The sequence below is a fragment of the Nerophis lumbriciformis genome, linkage group LG04, assembly GCF_033978685.3.
Source record: "Nerophis lumbriciformis linkage group LG04, RoL_Nlum_v2.1, whole genome shotgun sequence".
NCBI classification, from domain to species: Eukaryota; Metazoa; Chordata; class Actinopteri; order Syngnathiformes; family Syngnathidae; genus Nerophis; species Nerophis lumbriciformis.
The window spans coordinates 30,820,247-30,844,410 of record NC_084551.2 but is presented as its reverse complement, the minus strand read 5'-3'; the positions used below and the strand labels follow the sequence as shown (position 1 = coordinate 30,844,410).

At 39.8% G+C, this 24,164-nt stretch overlaps 2 protein-coding genes across 4 annotated transcripts in view; one reads left to right on the top strand and one right to left on the bottom strand.

Moving 5' to 3' along the window:
- The first annotated feature begins 786 nt into the window (after window positions 1-786).
- LOC133599125 (uncharacterized) lies at window positions 787-4,885 on the top strand. Of its 2 annotated transcripts, none has more exons than XM_061951946.1 (3): window positions 787-1,176; window positions 1,247-1,406; window positions 1,492-4,885. In XM_061951946.1, the coding sequence occupies exons 1-3, from the start codon at window positions 1,150-1,152 to the stop codon at window positions 2,754-2,756; spliced, it is 1,452 nt and encodes a 483-aa protein (XP_061807930.1). In that variant the 5' UTR covers window positions 787-1,149; the 3' UTR covers window positions 2,757-4,885. The 2 variants fall into 2 exon arrangements, with proteins under 2 accessions (XP_061807930.1, XP_061807922.1); XM_061951938.1 differs by having other exon boundaries at window positions 1,247-1,421.
- A 43-nt stretch (window positions 4,886-4,928) lies between these two features.
- The window catches only part of LOC133599110 (discoidin, CUB and LCCL domain-containing protein 1), a 30,570-nt gene continuing 11,334 nt past the window's right edge, over window positions 4,929-24,164 (bottom strand). Inside the window, exons 6-15 of one of the 2 annotated variants that reach the window (XM_061951917.1) lie at window positions 23,425-23,558; window positions 23,292-23,329; window positions 22,950-23,144; window positions 20,131-20,240; window positions 19,875-20,046; window positions 19,714-19,800; window positions 19,279-19,372; window positions 10,850-10,887; window positions 10,662-10,769; window positions 4,929-5,922 (exon numbers count right to left, since the gene is read on the bottom strand). In XM_061951917.1, coding sequence (XP_061807901.1) covers window positions 5,564-5,922; window positions 10,662-10,769; window positions 10,850-10,887; window positions 19,279-19,372; window positions 19,714-19,800; window positions 19,875-20,046; window positions 20,131-20,240; window positions 22,950-23,144; window positions 23,292-23,329; window positions 23,425-23,558 — 1,335 coding nt within the window. In that variant the 3' untranslated portion in view covers window positions 4,929-5,563. The remainder of the gene's footprint in view (window positions 5,923-10,661; window positions 10,770-10,849; window positions 10,888-19,278; window positions 19,373-19,713; window positions 19,801-19,874; window positions 20,047-20,130; window positions 20,241-22,949; window positions 23,145-23,291; window positions 23,330-23,424; window positions 23,559-24,164) is intronic. The other variant, XM_061951926.1, reaches the window with a different exon arrangement.

The window sequence follows — 24,164 nt, the reverse complement described above, 5'->3', positions numbered from 1 at the left end:
ATGACCCAAAGCTCTTGACCATAGGTGAGGATGGGAACGTAGATCGACCACTTCAAATCATCAAAATTAAATGAAATAAACATTTGAATGCATCAGTCTGTGTGCAATGAATAAATATAATGTACAAGTTACACCTTTTGAATGCAATTACTGAAATAAATCAAGTTTTTCAAAATATTCTAATTTACTGGCTTTTACCTGTGTGTGTGTATATATATATATATATAATGGGTATATACATATACATAATGGGTATATATGCATATTTGTATATGTGTATATATATATATATATATATATTTATATATGTATGTGTGTGTGTGTATAATTATACTCATTCAAAGTAAATCAGAACTAATATAAAATGCATTATGAACTTGTTGGTCTTGTGCAAAAAAACCGGAAGTGCTACAAATTGATCATGAAATAGTTAAGAGTATTCAACATGTTTTACAAATGGATTATTAAATTGATAATTTCCTTTATTATTTCAATCTAATTTTGAGTAATATTTACATTATTACATTTTGGTACAAAAAATACAAGACAGTGAGAAAGGTGTATACTTAATCATTTAAAACAAATCCATGTCTGCCACTTGTCCCTTTTAGGGGTGCTGGAGCCTATCTCAGCTGCACACGGGCGAAAGGCGGGGTACACCCTGGACAAGTCGCTACCTCATCGCAGGGTCAACACAGATAGACAAACAACATTCACACACTAGGGACCATTTAGTGTTGCCAATCAACCTATCCCCAGGTGCATGTTTTTGGAGGTGGGAGGGAACCCACGCAGTCACGTGGAGAACATGCAAACTCCACACAGAAAGCCCCCTAGCCCGGGAATCGAACCCAGGACCCTCTTATTGTGAGGCACGAGCACTGCACCGTGCTGTTAAAGCAAACCATGATGTAATAAAACAAATGCAGCAAGAAATGTTTTGTCTCCTGCAAAAAAAACAAAAAAAACATACTTCCGTTCACGTGATTAAAAACCCGGAAGTGCTACCTTGGCTAGCTCGCCCTGAGCTTCCATTCGCAAAATAAAGACTACGAAAGCGGACATATTTTGACCTTTAAATATATGTTTAATCGAATATAATTTCAAATAAACTCGACGGCCTTGAGCGAAAGGTGTTTGTTTGTATAAATGGACAAGGACAAGAGCAGCGACATCGTAAGTAGTTTGTTGCTAGCGTCACTTATTGTTGATTGTGCAGTTGACGTGTCTCTGGTGCGTCCTGCAGCCTGATCACAGCTCCTGGATGGACATGCATCCTTTCGTCGGAGAGATCATCTCCTCCAGCACCAAGGAGCAGATGGACGTGGCCAACGTGTGGAGCATGTTAGGAGCGGACGCGCTCGCTCAGCCTGTGCAGGACAGGACGGAAGCCGCACAGAGGAAATGTAAGGCCAGGGACGGTAAGCGTCTTTCTGACAAGAGTCAAACATTGAAGTTCTGCAGGAGAATAACCAGCTTCATGTCGGGCAGATGTGCGCCATGTCTGCACCTGCCCGGGCTGCCCTCTCTCTTTAAAGGCCACGCAAGGAGTCACGTGTGCCTCCAAAGACGGCGTCAGTCCGATGACGTCACCCGATGGCTCCAGCGAAGCGAGCAGCAGGAGCGCGTCAGACTCTCCCCCGTCCAGGCAGACCTCCCTGGGCCACATCTCCTCCATCTTCCCCTGCCTGTGTTATCGCCACAGCCAGCTGCTGAACAGAGACGCCGAGCGAGACGCCGCCTTGTCTCGCACTCATCATCACTTCCACCGCCACCACTGTCCCATCGGCGCCTGTCTGCCCCGCCCCCAGTCGGGACCGCCACATCCCCAGCAGCTCGCCGCCGCTCCCTTCTCCTGCCTGGCGTCTTTGCACCGGCAGCTTCAGGAGGAGCGAGGCCGGCCCCTGGCGAGCTTCACGGCGCATCCCTGCATGCATTGCGCCGCGTCCTTCCCCAGACCCTCCCAGTTGCTCCAACACCAGCTCGCCGAGCACGCCAACAAGCCCTGCGGGTTTCTGTGCCTGCAGTGCGGGAGGACCTTCAACTCGCACAGCAACCTGCGCATCCACCTCAACGTGCACACCGGCGCTCGGCCCTACAGCTGCGCCGAATGCGGCAAAGGGTTCAGCCAGTCGGGCGCACTCAAGATCCACAGGCGCATCCACACGGGGGAGAGACCTTACACCTGCGGCTTCTGCGGCAGGGGCTTCCCACACTTGGCCGGGTTCCGAGCCCACCAGCGGACTCACACGGGGGAGAAACCTTACCGCTGTAGTCATTGTGGTAAGTGTTTCACCCAATCAGGAGCGCTGAAGATTCACACTCGCATCCACACAGGAGAGAAACCCTTCGTCTGTACCATCTGTGGAAAAGCCTTCTCCAATCGCTCTGGCATCCGCTTCCACAACACCACAGTCCACGGTCTCCCTCCGGAACAGTCGGGACCAGAAGGGGCAAGAGGACGCCCGCCTGCGAGTCTGCACGCACCCGCCAGACCCGACGGCAACGCTCTGTCCGGCTTCACCCTGCTCGCCGCTAGCAAGCCGCAGTCTGACGGCGAGAACCCGGACAGGAACCGAGAGGGGCTGGTGTACGCCTGCGAGGACTGTGGGCTGCGTTTTAAGGACGCTCCCTCCAGGAACCGACACCAGAGTCAGGTCCACTACTTCGCTGAGGAGGGAGTGGCGAAAGAAGGAAGCATAAATGAGGGAATCGCACGCGACAATGGAGAAGAAATCCGAGTCACTATTGTTTAAACTAACAAACATATTTTACGGATATTTAAAGTTGGGGGTCTTCTAAGTGTGGCACAGTCAGCCTCACTTCAGAGGGTCTCACCCACTCACCAACAACAACATGTGTACACTCATTGTAGAGACGATGTACATTTGCATTCATTTTTCATCACTACACTTTGACTTTTTTTCTAGATTTTTCTCAAGCTCATCTTCTGGAGCCTAGCTTAATTATTGATATATACTGATATTGATGACATTGTTAATTTATTAATGTTTCAAGCCCAAACACGCTCCGGATTCATCATTGGACCATTCATTAAGGAAAACTTCACAAGCTAATGAGGTCCAAAAACTCAAACTGTATTGATGCAACAGTAGTTGGTTATACTATCCATCCATCCATTTTCTATCGCTTATTCCCTTCGGGGTGGCGGGGGGCACTGGAGCCTATATTATACTATCCTCCTACTTAAAACTTAAAACTGTGAGCAGGAAGTATAGATTCCTTGATCAGTTTTCTGAACAATCACATTATAAAATGGATTTCCATTCATCCCTTCATTTTCTACCGCCTGTCCCTCTCCGGGTCACGGGGGGTGCTGGAGCCTATCCCAGCTGCACTCGGGCGGAAGACAGGGTACACCCTGGACAAGTCGCCACCTCATCGCAGGGCCAACACAGATACACGTTCAGACAACATTCATCGTGCCTAAAACGGTGGAGAATGTTGAACCCTTTTGTCGATGGAGCAAATATGGCTTTAACAAAAAAGGGCTTGCCAATCCAGTATGTACAGTAAGTACATTTGCAAAAATAATTAATAGCTTCAATAACATGAAATATATATTACTTTTTAAAATGAGCATTTTACATGTCTAAGTCATTTAAGAACATCCCCAGTATTAAAACATAATTCAATTCATATGAATAAGAATAAACTTCCTTTGTTTATACAAAACCCAAAACCAGTGAAGTTGGCATGTTGTGTAAATCGTAAATAAAACCAGAATTCAATGATTTGCAATTCCTTCTCAACTTATATTCAATTGAATAGACTGCAAAGACAAGATACTTATTGTTCGAACTGAGAAACAAATAATCATGGACTTAGAATTGTTTTGTTCAACAGTCCGGGGTCTCCGTTGTCGTATTTTACGCTTCATAATGCGGCACACATTTTTAATGGGAGACAGGTCTGGACTACAGGAAGGCCAGTCTAGTACCCGCAAACTTTTACTGTGAAGCCACGGTGTTGTAACACGTGCAGAATATGGCTTGGCATTGTTTTGCTGAAATAAGCAGGGGCGTCCATGAAAAAGACGTTGCTTGGATTGCAACAAATGTTGCTCCAAAACCTGTATGTACCTTTCAGCATTTATGGTGCCTTCACAGATGTGTAAGTTACCCATGTCTTGGGCACTAATACACCCCCATACCATCACAGATGCTGGCTTTTCAACTTTGCGCCTATAACAATCCGGATGGTTCTTTTCCTCTTTGGTCCGGAGGACACGACGTCCACAGTTTCCAAAAACAATTTGAAATGTGGACTCGTCAGATCACAGAACACTTTTACACTTTGTATCAGTTCATCTTAGATGAGCTCGGGCCCAGCAAAAACCGGCGGCGTTTTTGGGTGTTGTTGATAAATGGCTTTGGCTTTGCATAGTAGAGTTTTAACTTGCACTTACAGATGTAGCGACAAACTGTAGTTACCGACAATGGTTTTCTGAAATGTTCCTCAGCCCACGTGGTGATATCCTTTACACACTGATGTTTTTGATGCAGTACCGCCTGAGGGATTGAAGGTCACGAGCATTGCCGCTTACGTGCAGTGATTTCTCCAGATTCTCTGAACCTTTTGATGATATTACGGACTGTAGATGGTGAAAGCCCTAAATTCTTTGCAATAGCTTCTTGAGAAATGTTGTTCTTAAACTGTTGGACAATTTGCTCATGCATTTGTTCACAAAGTGGTGACCCTCACCCCAACTTTGTTTGTGAATGACTGAGCATTTCATGGAACTTGCTTTTATACCCAATCATGGCACCCACCTGTTCCCAATTAGCCTGCTCACCTGTGGGATGTTCCAAATAAGTGTTTGATGAGCATTCCTCAACTTTTTTGCCACTTGTGCCAGCTTTATTGAAACATGTTGCAGGCATCAAATTCCAAATGAGCTAATATTTGCAAAAAATAACAAAAGTTTACCAGTTCGAACGTTAAATATCTTGTCTTTGCAGTCTATTCAATATTATACAGGTTGAAAAGGATTTGCAAATCATTGTATTCTGTTTTTATTTACGAATTACACAACGTGCCAACTTCACTGGTTTTGGGGTTTGTATACGCACAGAATCTAAGGTGCTACAATCTTTCGATGTCTTTGTTAGGTACACAATCATCAGTGTTTATTCTCCTCCTAATCACAACAACAACATAGCCATTGTGCCTTTTATGTGTGATAACATTTTATATAATATAACCGTTATGAATATACCCGTTGTTATTGTTAGATGTTTACAACTAACTAGAGCCACCCAGTGGTAGCTTGTAGCCATTGCAGTATTAAACCCATCACTGTAGCTCAACACATTTTCAAGTTGTAAATATTATATGTTGTCATGACAACATCATTTGCTGTTTTCCATTCGTCTGTAATACATTTTCTGAAAGTGCAAAACATTGACTCAATAAAAAAGACATGGGACAAAGAAAATATTCAGTCAACATTGTGTACTTTTGTATGATCCTCTCAACGTTGGGGTACTTCATTGACGGAACACGGCGCTCTGCTGTGGTTCGCAGTGAGCTGTGTGTTCCATCACAAAGGCTTCTGGTGCAGTAAGGAGTCACATGACTTGGGCTCAGCGTATATGTCGACACTAGCAGGGCGTGCTCCGTTTGCATGAGAGGCGGGTGTGCAGTAGCCGTTGTGGAGCATCCTGTGGGCGGGGCAATCATACGTGCCCGTGCTGCCGGTCGACGCCAACATGACGCGCCCTCGTGTGTTGCTGTCCTGCTCACTGAATGGTGTCGCATATTCGGGCTCCGGGGGCAGCGGCTCGGCGTACTCTGGAAGGTTGACGGGAGAGTCGTAATGGTTGAACGTGAAGGGGACGGTGTAGCCCTCGTCTGAAGGTGGGCGGAATGTAGAGCCCATCTTTACTGGTTGGTCATAGTCTAAAAAAACAGAAAACAAAGTTACAATTTTCTTTGTACGTGTCAACATCTAATTTTTACGTTTATATCTTCCTTTCACTGATTTATTTAACACATACAGTGTTAAGAATAGCTGGGATGGAATCACGTGACCTCGAGGCACTTTCAGGTTCCAGGCCATGGTCTACAGTCCCTTTAGGCTACTGTTTATTTACCTGCATCAGTGCAGATTTGGTGTATTTTTACAGGTTTAGAGGCAATATAAGCGATCATGAAAAAAATATTTATACACTCTTAAGAATTTTTTTTTTTTTTTAAGATTTAAACTATTTGTCATCACCAATACGTTACTGCTCACCACAACTTCACTTCATTTGACACTCACAGTATTTAGAGAAGAAAAAGATTGGAGGCACATCATGTCTTTACATCTAGAGGGCTCCACAAATTAAGCATGACGCCATGAAAAACAAAGTTGGACTTATTCATGCATCGCTAAATAACGAATTTGATGGACATAACGAGTGCTGTACTTCTGTGATCGTGGCGCTAATCACAATAAAGATACGTTTATTTGCAGTTGATTTCCTGCTTCAAATATTAGTCTGTCATCTGCAATTCCTGTCTGCAGTTGTTTTATAATGTAAAGTTCATATTTTGTCACATTATTTAGCTATGGATGTCCCTGTTGTTCAGCAATGTTTGCTAGCGATATCAAGATTCAGTATATGTTGTTCAGCCTAGGAGAGATTTAATCATCTAGTTTATTATTACTATTAAGGATATTTTCTAGATGCCAGCAATTATCACCAAAGACATTATAATGTGGTCATCCGTATCGAATAAAGCACTTGGCTTTCCTGCACAACAACAACAACAACTTAAGCTTTTAGTTTCTATTATGAAAATGGACAATGAAAAGTAGATTGGACCAACAATCACAATATTTATTACTAGGATTTAACACAACTTTAGTTTATTTTCACAACCAGGTCTTAGTAATTATATTTAAGCATAGCAACCACAAAAGAACACAAACTAAAATGATCTATTGTCCTTTTCCTACGTTTAGTTCTGCTCTCAAACACTACTAATGTAGTAGAGAATAAGCTCGATTACATCACAGAAAGTTTCAAATGTTCAAACAAACATTTTACAAAGTGATTGCTGCAGACACAAGCGATCCGATTGTATTCCACAAGATGATGAAAGAGATAGTTTAAGAGCCATTTCCTTCAACGCACTTTCATTTTTTTCTGACTTTATTTCCTTTATGAACCACTTCTTTCGGGACTCTATGTAAGCTCTTTCCCATCTCTCTTTTTGAACGACTGGAACACCCAAGAACAGAACAGCAATACGACATTTTCTGCTCAAACTCTACATTTACTCTCTCTTGTTTTAATGCTACGCTCAAGTTGCTTGACCATCGTGTGAACTGAGCCGCGAAGAAGACAGATGGATGTGATGTCATATGCAACCCAGCCATAAGATGGTTGCATATGACATCACATCCGTTTCTCTTCTTCTGGCTTTCTGTGTCCAAACAAAACATGAAATGTGGGCTAATACTTTATAGATATTGTAATATGATTGTTCATGTTTTTGAGTCAGTACAGATTGGTGTCTTATTGCATTGTGTTGTGCATTACAAACTCAAACGCGTTTCATGCTGTTGTAGACGCTTATCTCTTTCCGTTGTTAGCTTTTACGTGTCATGTCTGTGTTGATCATGTTTTTGTTTGGCCATGTGCTGTCTGGTTTTGGACTCTTTTTAGTTCCTGCTTTTCACTCCCTTGTCTTGTTTCCATGGTTACCCATTAGTTTCACCTGTTCCACGTTTGGACTCATTGTGCACTCTTGTTTTGTCACCATAGCAACCATTAGTTTTCACCTGTCACGTCACGCACCTGTTTCACATTTTGAGTCGCGCACCTGTTTTCGCTAATTATGTCTGTAGTATTTAAGTTCATTGTTTTCAGTTTGTCTTTCTGGCGACATCATACCCCTGTCACACTCTGTTTACCTCTGCGCACTTCATGCCATGTCCAAGTAAGTTTTTTCGATTCATGCCACAGTTAACGACTTTTGTTCATGTCCTTAGTTTTTTGCCCACGTGCAAGTATTTGTTTCATTTGTCAAGACTTGGACTGTGGCGTGGTTTGTTCTCCCGAGGTGCAAAAGATTTGGACCAGATATGACGTGCAGGTGAATACATGTTTAATTTTACTATAACAAAAAGAACAAACTAGGCGGAAGTACAAACTTGACAAATGAAACAAATACTTGCACGTGGGCAAAAAACTAAGGACATGAACAAAAGTCGCTAACTGTGGCATGAATCGAAAAAACTTACCTGGACATGGCATGAAGTGCGCAGAGGTAAACAGAGTGTGACAGGGGTATGATGTCGCCAGAAAGACAAACTGAAAACAATGAACTTAAATATTACAGACATGATTAGCGAAAACAGGTGCGTGACTCAAAATGTGAAACAGGTGCGTGACGTGACAGGTGAAAACTAATGGTTGCTATGGTGACAAAACAAGAGTGCACAATGAGTCCAAACGTGGAACAGGTGAAACTAATGGGTAACCATGGAAACAAGACAAGGGAGTGAAAAGCAGGAACGAAAAAGAGTCCAAAACCAGACAGCACATGGCCAAACAAAAACATGATCAACACAGACATGACATTACGGGTAATACCGAAACATGCCGATGTGTTCCGCGCAAGAAAAAAAAAAGAGTTCCTCAGTGTTTGCTCGTACAATAACAAAGTCGCTCCAGTTTGGTTATTATAGAGTTTTTCTTGTTTTTGTTTGTATAGTATTGTTCTTGTATTATATTTTTTATGTTAAATGTGGAGTGAGTGAGAGGGGTTGGGATATTATAAGCAATTGCTTCATCCAATCCCTTTTCAAGCCTTGCATAAATGTCTCTGCCAAAATGTAAAAAAAAATGTGTGTTGTTGTATTGTGCAGGTTTGAAATAAATACTTCAAATTCAAATTCAATACAGGTTACGGAACGTAAATGAAGTATTGTTGACGGTTTTTGAATGCATTTTTAAAATGATTTAGAGGCAGAATGGATTGCTCCTTTTAGCTGCATTGCTAGCCACCTAGTACAAGACAATTTTTACAAGTTACAATGCAAAAACAAAACAAGAAAACTTTTGTCTTTTTGTCTCTCGTAAGGATTGTGAACGATAGGCAAACATCCCCAAAAAGTGCAGTTCCCCTTTAAAGCCTGCCTGTGTCCAGAGACTTACTTCCTGAGTTTATAAACAAAAAACAAAAATTATTTTTTGCCAAAAAAAAAAAAATCAATAAATAGTATCAACCATATACTGATACACATCGTTATTGTCGATATTTGTATCGATCCGTCCACTTCTCTTTTCATTGAAGAACGCTAACTTGTAGTTAGCATATCCTCCTATGTTGTGTAGTGTAACATGTTTAGCTACTCCTTGTACTCCAGTGATAATGTTACGTGGGGCGGCGTGGCTCGGTTGGTAGAGCAGCCGTGCCAGCAACTTGAGGGTTCCAGGTTCGATTCCTAGTTCCACCGTCCTATTCACTGTCCTTGGGCAAGATTCTACCCACCTGCTGCCAATGCCACCCACACTGATTTCAATGCAACTTAAAGATGCAGATATTGGGTTTTACTATGTAAACCTCTTTGAGTCACTAGAGAAAAAGCGCTATATAAATATAATTCACTTCCCTTGTAAGAAATGTCGTTTATTTGCTGCCGTGGAGTCGAGGAGTAGTGATTTAGAAGTAGCCTGTTAGAATTCTACAGTGGTTGAGGATGCGTTCGTTCGCTTGTCGCTGTCAAATTTGCTGGACATAGCTCAAATGTGTCATCAACATGAATTATCACGATATAACAATAGTATTAAAAACTATCTTTGGCCAAATTAATATCCTTTATATCATCTATTTCGGCCAATAATGTTTATTTGGGTTGGAATTGGGGGTTAAATCACCAAAATGATTCCCGGGCGCAGCCACTGCTGCTGCTCACTGCTCCCCTCACCTCTCAGGGGGTGAACAAGGGGATGGGTCATATGCAGAGGACAAATTTCACCACACCTAGTGTGTGTGTGACAATCATTGGTACTTTTAACTTTTATTTATTTTTCTGATAAAGTGCTTCTTCCATTAAGAATGTTAAAATATTGCACAGTTAATAAATATATTTTTAGTTTTAATAAAAATGTTTATATTTAAATATTTTGTTTTTCCTTTAAAAAAACAAAAAAACTTTCATTTGAAGTCTCGCCGGCACGTAAGATGAGAGCAGCATTTTTGCTCTTCAGCGTGTTTGTGGCCTGCATCCTCCTTCACTGCCTCACTGTCCTCAGTCCTCTTTTAATTAGGAACTCAGCGCCCGACGCTCTTTTGTCTTAGCGCAGCCCCTCTGTCCTGTTTATCACTGCGGCGCTCAGTGAAGGGGCCCCTCTCTGGGAGAAGGGGGGCCGGTGGGGAGGCCGAGAAAGGACTGGTGGGAGGCGGGCGCAGCTTTTATCGAGGTCCAATTAAAGAGTCCCTTTCAGGGAGGCAGACAGGAATGTTTGTACAGTGACTGGGTGATGGGCAAAGAATGGACAGCCCATGGAGAGAGCTGAGAAGCCCACCATGACAGTCCAGGGGAAAAACAAAGAAGGCCAGTAAAATCTGAATGGGCAACTAAAAAGTACTAAAGAAGCATGAAATGAGGATGAGCTGCATGTCAGTGATACAATTCTCACCATGGAGAGGAGGGCTTGGTAGCCGGTCATGGATATTTCTTTCTAGAGGGTAGGAGATGAGCGCTGATGAAGAGCAGGCGAGACTTTTAACCTGGAAACTCTGACAACCTGTTAGACACACAACACAACACAACTTGTTGTTAACACCACAAACAAAAATACATCAAGTCAGAGAGAAATCCACTTACTTGTTGGTACGCAATTCTTCATTTGGGACGACTTTTTCCTGCATAGAATATATCACACATTAAAAGAATGTTTGACAAGCAAGATTCAAGTACTGTAGTCTCAACTCAGTCCATTTATAAATGATAAATGGGTTGTACTTGTATAGCGCTTTTCTACCTTCAAGGTACTCAAAGCGCTTTGACACTACTTCCACATTTACCCATTCACACACACATTCACACACTGATGGAGGGAGCTGCCATGCAAGGCGCTACCAGCACCCATCAGGAGCAAGGGTGAAGTGTCTTGCTCAGGACACAACGGACATGACGAGGTTGGTACTAGGTGGGGATTGAACCAGGGACCCTCGGGTCGCGCACGGCCACTCTTCCACTGCGCCACGCCGTCCCATTTGATCCAAAACTGTTCTGCGCTGTAAACTATTAATCTCCACCTGCCTCATTTACGAGAATAAATAATGCAGCATCTTAATACGCAATGGTACGATAAACTGGATGTGATTACTTTACGATGGCGTGATCATTTCGAAATAATTCATTTGCTCAGAGCCATTCAGACAAATATATTTAGCTGTACTTCATTATAATGAAAAACTAATCATTGATTACAGTGTAATTCAGGGGCGTCAAACATACGGCCCGAGGTTTAATACAGCCTGCAAGATGTGTTTGCCAAGTATAAAAATGAGCTGCATTTTTTTAATGAAAGAAAGTGCTGTTCTAAATGTGTCCACTGGATGGCGCAAAAGCAATAAGCAACCACTTCACACATGACATGGATGATTAAAGATGACTGTCAGCTGATATTAAGAGCTCTCTGGATTGGCTGCAGCAACTCCAATCAGCACAGGTGCAAGCACTCAGCTGCTCCTGTTGTGGCTGGCACAGTACCTTCTTTCATTGTAAATTATTCACTCTACCGATAAAATAATGAAACGGTAAGATGCAAAAACTTAAGTCAACGTTGCTATCATCTTTGTAGTTAGAGTTTCGTGCAGCGTTCGCAATTGTTTGAATGCACGCTAGTGATGGGTTGATGAGGCGTCATGAAGCGTTTCAACACATTGCAAAACTGTATTGATACTGTGTCGATACTGTGTCACTAAATACTGACATCTGCTGGACATTAAAAATCCCTACAGGCAACCTATGGACCGACTCAACTGACACTGATTTTATGCCCTAGTACAGGGGTCACCAACCTTTTTGAAACCAAAAACTACTTCTTGGGTACTGATTAATGCGAAGGGCTACCAGTTTGATACACACTTAAATAAATAAATATATTGTCATTTGTAAGTTACACATAAGTGTGATTTAAACAAGAATAGCTAAATAAATACATTTATATATATAAAAAAATGGGTATTTCTGTCTGTCATTCCGTCGTACATTTTTTTTTCCTTTTACGGAAGGTTTTTTGTAGAGAATAAATGATGAAAAAAACACTTAATTGAACGGTTTAAAAGAGGAGAAAACAAGAAAAAATTTAAAATAAAATTTTGAAACATAGTTTATCTTCAATTTCGACTCTTTATAATTCAAAATTCAACCGACAAAAAGAAGAGAAAAACTAGCTTATTTGAATCTTTTTGAAAAAATTAAAAAAAATAATTTATGGAACATCATTAGTAATTTTTCCTGATTAAGATACATTTTAGAATTTTGATGACATGTTTTAAATTGGTTAAAATCCAATCTGCACTTTGTTAGAATATTTAACAAATTGGACCAAGCTATATTTCTAACAAAGACAAATCAGTATTTCTTCTAGATTTTCCAGAACAAAAATTTTAAAAGAAATTCAAAATACTTTGAAATAAGATTTAAATTTGATTCTACAGATTTTCTAGATTTGCCAGAATAATTTTTTTGAATTTTAATCATAGTAAGTTTGAAGAAATATTTCACAAATATTCTTCGTCGAAAAAACAGAAGCTAAAATATTTATTATTCTTTACAATAAAAAATAAATACATTTACTTGAACATTGATTTAAATTGTCAGGAAAGAAGAGGAAGAAATTTAAAAGGTAAAAAGGTATATTTGTTTAAAAATCCTAAAATCATTTTTAAGGTTGTATTTTTTCTCTAAAATTGTATTTCTAAAAGTAATAAGAAGCAAAGTAAAAAATAAATGAATTTATTTAAACAAGTGAAGACCCATCCATCCATCCATTTTCTACCGCTTATTCCAAGTGAAGACCAAGTCTTTAGAATATTTTCTTGGATTTTCAAATTCTATTTGAGTTTTGTCTCTTTTAGAATTAAAAATGTCGAGCTAAGCGAGACCAGCTTGCTAGTAAATAAATACAATTTAAAAAATAGAGGCAGCTCACTGGTAAGTGCTGCTCTTTGAGCTATTTTTAGAACAGGCCAGCGGGCGACTCATCTGGTCCTTACGGGCTACCTGGTGACCGCGGGCACCGCGTTGGTGACCCCTGCCCTAGTATATACAATAATATAAACCAAGTCATTGTATTTCATTTAGGATTATTTCATATCTTCATTTAAATAAAAATATATTTGTATCTTTTTTAGATACAGTCAATAAATAATGTGAACTTTTATCATAACATGGAAATGTAATAGAACGTGTTGTGGATGATTGTGGACTGGGAATTTTTTTAATTTTATTTTTTTTACACATTTTTTTTAATAAAAAAAAAAAAAAGTTTTTCCGACATATTACATTTTAGACGATTTCTCTTCTTAGTTATTATTTCTCCGGCTGTAGAAAAGACCCGCTCACAGGGCACAGAGGAGGCGTCAGTGCGACACAGTTCGCGTATCGGTCACGTGACCAAAACAGCTCATGATCGGTCACGTGACTTTCTAAAAGCGGTACACGCACCGACACAGGGTTTTGCTCTATGAGCTCGACGCATGCGCCGATGCATCGGTGTTGCCGGACCCATCACTAATGCACGCGTACCCTGGACTCTATTGTAAAATGTTTGTGTTTCTACACTTGTTGTGTTTGTTCTGTTTTATTTCATACTTTAGTCTAACATGTTCACATTGGTTACGTATGTAGGTATGTTACCTGGATTTCGGCTATGGTGTAATTTTGATAATTGTTTTGTTTATAGTTGTAATATTTGAATGATGATGATGTGTTGTGGCAGTATGCAGATTTCACCAATGTGGCGGTTTGAGGACAAAATCTATTGCTTTTCCAAACGTTTTTAATGCTGAACTGCCAACATAAGAATTCAAAACAGGAAGTGCTTAAAGTTTAATGGCTTTGTCAAATCACTGAGATAATGTCTAAGTTCATGGTGTTCGTCATAGTGTTTTTGAAACTGCACATTTTTTTCCCTCAGAATTGTCAACTAACCTGAAGTGTTTAGTCACGAGGATCATTTGTAATGTGTCAATTTTCTGAATGTTATTATTCTATTTTTGGCCAAAGTAAGACAAAGAAAACAATCTGAAGTTGTCTTTATTTTTAAGTTATTATGCCATGATTTTACTAGTCTGGCCCGTGTGGGAATAGATTTTCCTCCATGCGGCCCCTGAGCTAAAATTAGTTTGACACCCTTGGTCTAATTGTTAGGTTCCATGTTTCCACTTCCTGATCTTTTTTTTTATATCATTGTTGCCTCCCGCTCATTGGAAATTGTATTTGTTCTTCCTTTTTTTTATAGTGGCTCGCAATCAACGTTAAGTGCATACTGCCACCTACTTTACTGGAGTGTGTATACTCGGAATGTGTACTTAGTGTACTATACATAGAACACACGCTGAAAAAAAATAAAATAATAATGTATATGTACACCAAGGGTCCGCAAACTTTTTGACTCGGGGGCCACACTGGGTTAAAAGAATTTGGCCAAGGGCTGGGCTATCTATTTGCCCTTGTCAATTGCCGTAATGCCCTAAAAAATTGACCAGCATCGACAGCAAGAACATGCCGTGACCGCCCTTGACTTTTTGCTTGTTAATGGACTAGGGATGTAACGATAAACGGCATAATGATAGACAGCGGTAAAATTCCAGACGGTTAGTAATACCATTAAAATTTTTAATTACCAAAAAAAACCTCATTTATTAATGCATTTTAGGCAACTGCTTACTTCCATGCGTACTAGAGCCCTTTGGCTCGGGAAACATGGCGGCGACTTTATGGATTTTGCTTTGAAAATGTTCCCTCAGAGCTAATGGAGCCGACCACTTTGTTTCACTTCATTTCAATCGCTTCTACTTCCGAGGAGTCTCGGTGTGAGATTAAAAGCGCAATGCTGTTGGAGGAGAACAATATTTGATGTTGCAGTTTAATTTTGAACGAGCAACTAGCGTCCTTCCGTCAGCTGCTGGGACAGAGTAACCGTGCAGCGGCCAATGTGTCGGGATTGATTGATTGAGACTTTTACTAGTAGGTTGCACAGTGAAGTACATATTCCGTACAATTGACCACTAAATGGTAACACCCGAATACGTTTTTCAACTTGTTTAAGTCGGTGTCCACTTAAATTGATTCATGTTTCCACAACTTGTTTATAAAGTCTGTAATTTGTTTACTGGGATGGTGACTCGTTCTTTAATTTAACTGCTAACTTTGTTAGTGTTCCAATAACATCATTACTAGCTAAAATGTTTTATTTCTTCGATTTGAACGCTGACTGAGTTGTCGGTGAGGCACAAAGATTGTGTGTTAGTTGTGTGAGGTATCACTCTTTTTTATTTTTGTTGGCCAAACTGTTGCATTGAAGTACATGGTTGTTGTTGAAGAACAAAGCTTGTTTATTTGACTTTATCTTCATTAGCCAAACTGCTATGTGTTTATATTGATATCAAAGAGTAAAGACCATGTTTTTTACATTACTTGTTTTTTTTTCATTCCACAAAGTAATTACTTTAATAACCATCCATGTGACATAGCATTTTGTTAGTTTTATGGTGTATAATTAATTCCTATGCGACATATTTCTGCTTAAACTCTCAATGGATCTGTCCTGATACAGCATGCACATGTACACACATTAGTACATGTATGTATGTGTGTACATAACTTAAAAAATACCTCTATGAAAATGTAAAACTAGAGATAAAGGCATCATGTAATACAAAATCTGTCACGCTGATACTATTAATGAACAAAAACACAAATATGTGTCTTTAAATATATAGATCTAGAGCACATACAATATTACAAATTACAGGAAGGCGTCGCATTCACAACCCAACAATGTTTTACCAAACATAATGAATCATGATTAATAATCGTGATTTCAATATTGATAAGAATAATCATAATTATTATTTTGCCCATAACCGTGCTGTCCTATGTGTAAGACTTGACCTATGAACACTATTTGTATCTATATGGACAAAAAGTGCAGTAATGTCTTATGTCAAAAGAGTGCCATCTTGCGAAATTATTACATTTATTTTTATTTATGTATAGTGTTATTTTGTTTCTGCCATATTACTTTGTTTATAATGCTTGTGTGTCTTTCATATGCACATTCAACTTTCTACTTGAGGTACATATACTGTATACATTTGAATATGTTTGTTTAAAAAAAAAAAAAATACTACTTGGTTAAAGGACTTCAGTATGTTTTTGAAAATTTTGAGCACATTTAAAATTATTGCGATAATAATGATAACCGTGATAATTTTGGTCCCAATAACTGTGATAAGAAATGTTCATACCGTGACATCCCTATGATGGACAATTCTAATGGAATTGTTTTGTTGAATAAAGTGAGAAAAACACCCCGACATGACTTTTTTGTCTTACATTTTCAGTTGTTTAAGACATCGCATAATTAACGTTAATCGGTATAAACAACATGGGCGCAGCCATTGCGGAAGCGTGTGTCAAAGGTTAACCGACAACGAGAACAGCCGAGATTTTCCGAGAGATACACTAGTTGCATCAGGGTCTGGAAGGACGTCAGGTGTTCGGTGAAGTTAGGTCAGGCAGCTCTCAAAATGCAGAGTAATAAACAAATCAATAAAAGAAAACACAAACAATTACAGGCTGTTGGGAAAAAATGGAGCAAACTACACAACTTCTTTGGGTACGTTAATTTCATAGTTGAAATTAAGTGCTAAATTAGTCGATTGTTTTCCCTCGAAACTCAGCAGTTCTAGACCTGTCAATGTTGTGGACTGTGTGCGCTGTATTGTGAATGTTTATTTTGATTCGTGTCTCATCGACCACGTGTGTAACTCACGTGGCTTTCTTTACTTTTTTGTAAACATTGAACATCAGTCGCCGATGTAAACAATAGTGGAGTGAAAATTGCATGGCGTTTTATATATTCGTTTATACACAGCCTTACTAAAGTTTACTACACGTTAGGTCATACACTATATGATAGTCTATTTCAATTTATAGACATTTGATTATTTCTATATCATATAGTTGTGTGTGTGTGCGTGTGTGTGTATATATATTTTATGTGTGTGTATATATATATATGTGTTTGTATATATATGTATGTATGTATATGTGCATATATATATATATTTTTTTATATATATATATGTGTGTGTATATATATGTGTGTGTATATGTATGTATATATATGTATGTATGTATATGTGCATATATATATATATATATATATATATATATATATATATATATATATATATATATACACACACACACATATATATATATATATATATATATATATATATATATATATATATATATATATATACACACACACACACACATATATATATATATATATATATATATATATATGTATATATATATATATAATATGTGTAGAAATGTGTATTTATATATATATATACATACACATATAAACACACATACAAATATATACACACATACATACATACATACATACAGGTACATATATATATATACATGTAAGTGTATATATATGTGTGTGTGTGTGTATATATATATATAGATATATATATATATATATATATATATGTATATGTATATGTATATATGTGTGTGTGTGTGTGTGTGTATATATATGCTGCTTATTTCAGCAAGACAATGCCAAGCCACATTCTGCATTAAGCTGTACATCAAGCAAGAATGGGTAAGAATTCCGCCTGAAAGCTTCAGTTCCCAACCGTTTACTGAGTGTTGTTAAAAGGAATAGCCATAACACAGTGGTAAAAATGCTCCTGTGCCAACTTTTTTGCAATGTGTTGCTGCCAATACATTCTAAGTTAATGATTATTTGCAAAAAAAAATTAAGTTTCTCAGTTCGAACATTAAATATCTTGTCTTTGCAGTGTATTTAATTGAATATAAGTTGAAAAGGATTTGCAAATCATTGTATTCTGTTTTTATTTACGATTTACACAACGTGCCAACTTCACTTGTTTTGGGTTTTGTAAATGTAGATTTTTGTAAGTTGGGACTTCCCGCGCGACAGATTGTGGATGCTGGCGAGCCAGATCAGGCCCGCGCGCTGTAGTTTGGAAACCCTTAGATCTACCGGTACCTCTTTTGTATTAAACCTGTGGTCTTTGGATATCCCAATAGAGCCTGGCTATATTTTTCGTGTTGTCCTGCTTTTCTAAAATTGTATTACATTCTGTTTCCCAGACGCCCAGATATGCAGAACAACAAAGCATACCTGCAGCCACTTGGTAATTAATGCCTTACTCAAGCATGCGGCTAGAGCAGGACGATGTCCCCCTTCTATCTTTTACAGTGAAGTTAGTATTTTAGTAATTGTCTTTTGTTTGTCTTCCATTGACTCATTGTTCCGTCACAGCAGTATGTTCTAGCTTTGCTGTTAATTTTAGTTTCTTGTCATTTAGTTAATGTTGTCTACCCGTGTATTGTTCATCCTGCTTTACCATATCACCTTCTCTTGCCCGTTTAAGCATACATTTGTTTGTACTTTGTGCGTGTGGGCATTTTTTAAATGTTTCTAAAAGTTAAAATGTTAGTTATGACAAAAAATACAAACTGAAACAACTTAATAGCCATTTCTTTCGTACATAACTAATATGGCTAAATACAATACAATTCGTATGGTTTGGCGTGGATAACAGCTTGCAAAACGTTTTTTCTGTGATTAAAATAAAAAAAAGGTTGACACCTCAATGAACATGTTACAACAAATAAAGAATATTATTTTGTAATATTTTTTTACAATACCCTCAATTGGGGAATTTGAGGATACCCATACTAAATTATATTTTAGTAAAATGTTCACATACTGGTTTACTAAAAATGATAGAAACTTTATCTGTACTATTAATTTAGGGCATAAACCTTAAATTGGGTGTTAGTTTTTACAATACATATCTTGTAATGCAATATAATATTTTTATTGTTAAATCAAGAATAAAAGACTAAATATTGTATGATAATTTAATGCCATGCGTAATTTCTGCAGTTGAGTAAATACATGTAAATGTGCCTAGTCATTATTTGAGGCGGTAAGTTGTATTTAACTATCTCACCTTCTCACCCACCAGACTCCAGCCAATAAACAACTGAAGCACATGATCAGTCCCAGGACCACTCCCACTGCGATGATGACTGCCTGACTGGACTCTGCATAACAAGTACACACATATAGCTTAATAAATATTGTCATTCAACAAATTAGAATATCGTGACAAAGTTATTTGATTTGATTTTGACCTGGAGTTTGATTTTGCAGTTTTAGCAATTGCTGATTAGAGTGTGAATCAGCAGTATACAATACAAAACGTTGAGTTTTTAACATTTTATGAGATACTGAATTCGTATTTTTTTTCAGCCGCAAGCTATAATCATCAACATGATTTAAGAAATACATTGTTGATATATAAAAATTAACCTACTTGATTCAATTCACTTTTTAAAGATATTGTATTTGATGATCTAGTCTATGTAAAAATAGATTCACTCACTCGGTCTTGTCTCCACTAAAACTGGCCCCTGGGTGAAAGTGGGAGGCGTGTTTGGCGTCACCGCCTTTTCTTTGCTGGGAGGTGATACTGTCAGACAAAAAGCAGGGCCAAGTTCAGTCAGCAAATGAGGAACATTCCCAGGTTTTAGGGACTATACTAACCTTCAGGCGAGTGAGACCTTGGTGTGATCTTGACAGGACAGCCCAGGATCTGGATCTGAGCTGAGGCCCGGCCAAACCAGCTTTGTGGCTGCAACCGAATGAAGCGAGCCACAGTGGGAGGAAATAGACTGTTGAGTACCCTGGTGTGGCCGTCAGCATAGGCCTGAAACACCTTATTAGAGTCACAAGAACAAGGTTACAAGTGATAACCTCACCAGTTTAGCAACCACATCAGCAAATGTAGCGAGAAGCAGACCATTTTTTCTCTGCTGACATCTTTGTAAACCTTCCAGTTCTTTCTGTCTTTGCTGTAAAAGAGGATGTAGGATTCTATGTGGTTCTCACTAGTTCCAGTTGTGATTACTCCTGAACAGACAGAAGTGGAAGAAGGCTGTTTCACTTCACATGTAAAACCCACACTTTTGAAAACATCCATCCATCCATCCATCTTCTTCCGCTTATCCGAGGTCGGGTCGCGGGGGCAGCAGCCTAAGCAGGGAAGCCCAGACTTCCCTCTCCCCAGCCACTTCGTCCAGCTCTTCCTGTGGGACCCCGAGGCGTTCTCAGGCCAGCCGGGAGACATAGTCTTCCCAACGTGTCCTGGGTCTTCCCCGCGGCCTCCTACCGGTCGGACGTGCCCTAAACACCTCCCTAGGGAGGCGTTCGGGTGGCATCCTGACCAGATGCCCGAACCACCTCATCTGGCTCCTCTCGATGTGGAGGAGCAGCGGCTTTACTTTGAGCTCCCCCCGGATGGCAGAGCTTCTCACCCTATCTCTAAGGGAGAGCCCCGCCACCCGGCGGAGGAAACTCATTTCGGCCGCTTGTACCCGTGATCTTGTCCTTTCGGTCATAATCCAAAGCTCATGACCATAGGTGAGGATGGGAACGTAGATCGACCGGTAAATTGAGAGCATTGCCTTCCGGCTCAGCTCCTTCTTCACCACAACGGATCGATACAGCGTCCGCATTACTGAAGACGCCGCACCGATCCGCCTGTCGATCTCACGATCCACTCTTCCCTCACTCGTGAACAAGACTCCGAGGTACTTGAACTCCTCCACTTGGGGCAAGATCTCCTCCCCAACCCGGAGATGGCACTCCACCCTTTTCCGGGCGAGAACCATGGACTCGGACTTGGAGGTGCTGATTCTCATCCCAGTCGCTTCACACTCAGCTGCGAACCGATTCAGTGAGAGCTGAAGATCCTGGCCAGATGAAGCCATCAGGACCACATCATCTGCAAAAAGCAGAGACCTAATCCTGCAGCCACCAAACCAGATCCCCTCAACGCCTTGACTGCGCCTAGAAATTCTGTCCATAAAAGTTATGAACAGAATCGGTGACAAAGGGCAGCCTTGGCGGAGTCCAACCCTCACTGGAAACGTGTCCGACTTACTACCGGCAATGCGGACCAAGCTCTGGCACTGATCATACACTGTTCCTCCTGAATCCGAGGTTCGACTATCCGGCGTAGCCTCCTCTCCAGTACACCTGAATAGACCTCACCGGGAAGGCTGAGGAGTGTGATCCCACGATAGTTAGAACACACCCTCCGGTTCCCCTTCTTAAAGAGAGGAACCACCACCCCGGTCTGCCAATCCAGTGGTACCGCCCCCGATGTCCACGCGATGCTGCAGAGTCTTGTCAACCAAGACAGCCCCACAGCATCCAGAGCCTTAAGGAACTCCGGGCGGATCTCATCTACCCCCGGGGCCTTGCCACCGAGGAGCTTTTTAACTACCTCAGCAACCTCAGGCCCAGAAATAGGAGAGCCCACCACAGACTCCCCAGGCACTGCTTCCTCATAGGAAGACGTGTTTGTGGGATTGAGGAGGTCTTCGAAGTATTCCCTCCACCGATCCACAACATCCGCAGTCGAGGTCAGCAGAACACCATCCTCGCCATACACGGTGTTGATAGTGCACTGCTTCCCCTTCCTGAGGCGGCGGATGGTGGTCCAGAATTGCTTCGAAGCCGTCCGGAAGTCGTTTTCCTTTTGAAAACATCCAATTCATTAAAAGAACCTTTGTGTTAAAGTATGTATTTATTTATTTGAATGGACATCTTTTAGTCAGAAATGACACAATACACTGGAAAAGTGCTTTAAATTTTAATGAAAAATAGGTTAATTGTCTAAATCCCTTACTTGTTTTAAAAGAAATGTCTTCAAACACAGACTGTTGTAGTCATTTCTACCTCAAACTTGCCCATTTAACTAATTAAAATGTCCCAATTACTCTAACAATTTTAGTCCTAACTAGGGATAAGTATCGTTTACATTAGAACCAATATCAGTATCAAATAAGTTCTTTAAAAAATGGGGCAGGTGCTTAAATTGTGCACAAACGGTATTACTTATTTTTTTAAATATGCTAAATAAAAAAACAATAAAAAAACAATGCCCATTTATATTTTAATGGAGTTTTGTGATATTCAAGTTGAACAGACAAGTAATTCAAATAATTCAGTGATAAAAATTACACAATAACTAAGGAACACATTCAAAAATAAAAAGTCAAATCTACAACAAATTGTCATAATTATTGCAGCAAAACAGAACACAGAAAACGTGCAAAAAACGACTTGAGTTATAATGTTTAATGCTCAAAATTCTGGGTGTTCCTGAATACAACCTTGCTTGCTGTAACCGTCATTGGTGCATATTGAGGAAGTACTGTGTTGATGTAGCTACTGGCGGGCTTGCGCTGCGGTGCTAACAATGCTATGAGAGTTGCTGTTGGAGCGTTAAGGTCGGCAATAAAGTTTAAAAAATAATGTCCGACTCTGTGTGCTTCTGTTAAGACGCTACATGACTTACAAGAATGTTACTTGCACAATATCACCGCCAAGCACTTTTTGCAGCTGGCTGAGTCAGCAGCATTCACTCAGCATCGAAATCAGCATTGATAGCTTCTTCTTTTTTCGGTCCAGTTACTACCGTGTGACTATTCTTTGTCCTAACTGTATGTACAAGTATGTTGACCAAAAATAAACAAGTCCAGGCATTCACTTTACCTAACTGGCCAAGAGATCATTTAAAATATATATAGGAAAATAAAATAAAAGCTTTACCTGTGATTGTACTTTTATCAGTAAGCCCCAGCTCCACCCAGGGTTGAGCGTCACTCTTGCTTGCAGCCCAGAACATCACCTCTTGTCTGGGACCCAAGTTTCTAATAGACCAGAACATTGTGTGTTCTTGGCTGTCTTTCTCCCAAAAAGATGAGGCGTTTAGACCGTACACCGCCAGGATATTTTTACATTCTGCTGAGCAATCAAAGGAGAGGATAGATATTGGACGTTGTTCATTATTTCCTGAAATGTTTGGTATACATCCACTTTAGCTGGTCAGAAAACATTTGTCAACTGTAACACACTTCAGCTGGAATGAAAATGTACTACTTGAGGTTGTACCTTGGCTGAACACCAGCTTCTTCTCTGATAACGACCCCCTGTAGAAAGAAATGAATAGATCAGAAATCAGTGGAAACAATTTGGTAATGTATAAACACACAAATAGTGTAAATAACCGCAAAGTCTTACGAACGTTTTGGAGAGGATTCCATTGGAAAAGGTCGATTCGTAGAGAGTGAGGCTCCTACCACGGCTCACACTCACACGACCTCCAAGACTATCGGATGTAGCTCCAGCGTGCACAGCAGACTTACACAGGACTGACGTCTGTAGCAGAGATCAATCGATTAAACCTTGTGTAGTTCATCACCATACACATTTTATTACATATCTAGTGGAAAGACTTTCTCTCCTCGTTGGAATGGAATAATTTCAAGCAACTGAAAATGCATGGTGGTAGACAACAACCAAAACATATTCCACTGGGCATTCATAATTTCTTTTTGATGCTAAATATGTACGGCATATGACACAACTTCTTATACAATAGTATGAGCTGTGCACTGCATTGTGTTCTTCATTTTTATAATTTGCAAATCACACGCTACCTCACTGGTTAGCATGATGTCACAATATTTGTGTAGCTATTACAATAACCCCCTTCAGAACCTGTAATGAAAAATCAATCAGGATTTACCATATGAGGAGCCAACTGTACTGCTTAGTTTTTTTAAATTAGTTTATGGACAGGTTGCACCATACATTATTCACAAGGCATCGATGGTTGCACCAGATTTAGTTAACTGGTCATTTTCATCTGTAGTCCTTAAAGAGGAACTGTACTTTTTTTGGAAGTTTGCCTATCGCTCACAATCATTATGAAAGACATGGCGACAGATGTTTTTTTTAATGCATTCTAACTCTTAAATAAAC

Bases quoted from the DNA above. Each gene is read 5' to 3' on its own strand.
- LOC133599125 (XM_061951938.1), top strand. From the start codon at position 1,150: ATGGACAAGGACAAGAGCAGCGACATC. The intron at 1,177-1,246 runs GTAAGTAGTTTG...TGCGTCCTGCAG, and splicing joins AGGACAAGAGCAGCGACATC to CCTGATCACAGCTCCTGGAT. The intron at 1,422-1,491 runs GTAAGCGTCTTT...CATGTCGGGCAG, and splicing joins GAAATGTAAGGCCAGGGACG to ATGTGCGCCATGTCTGCACC.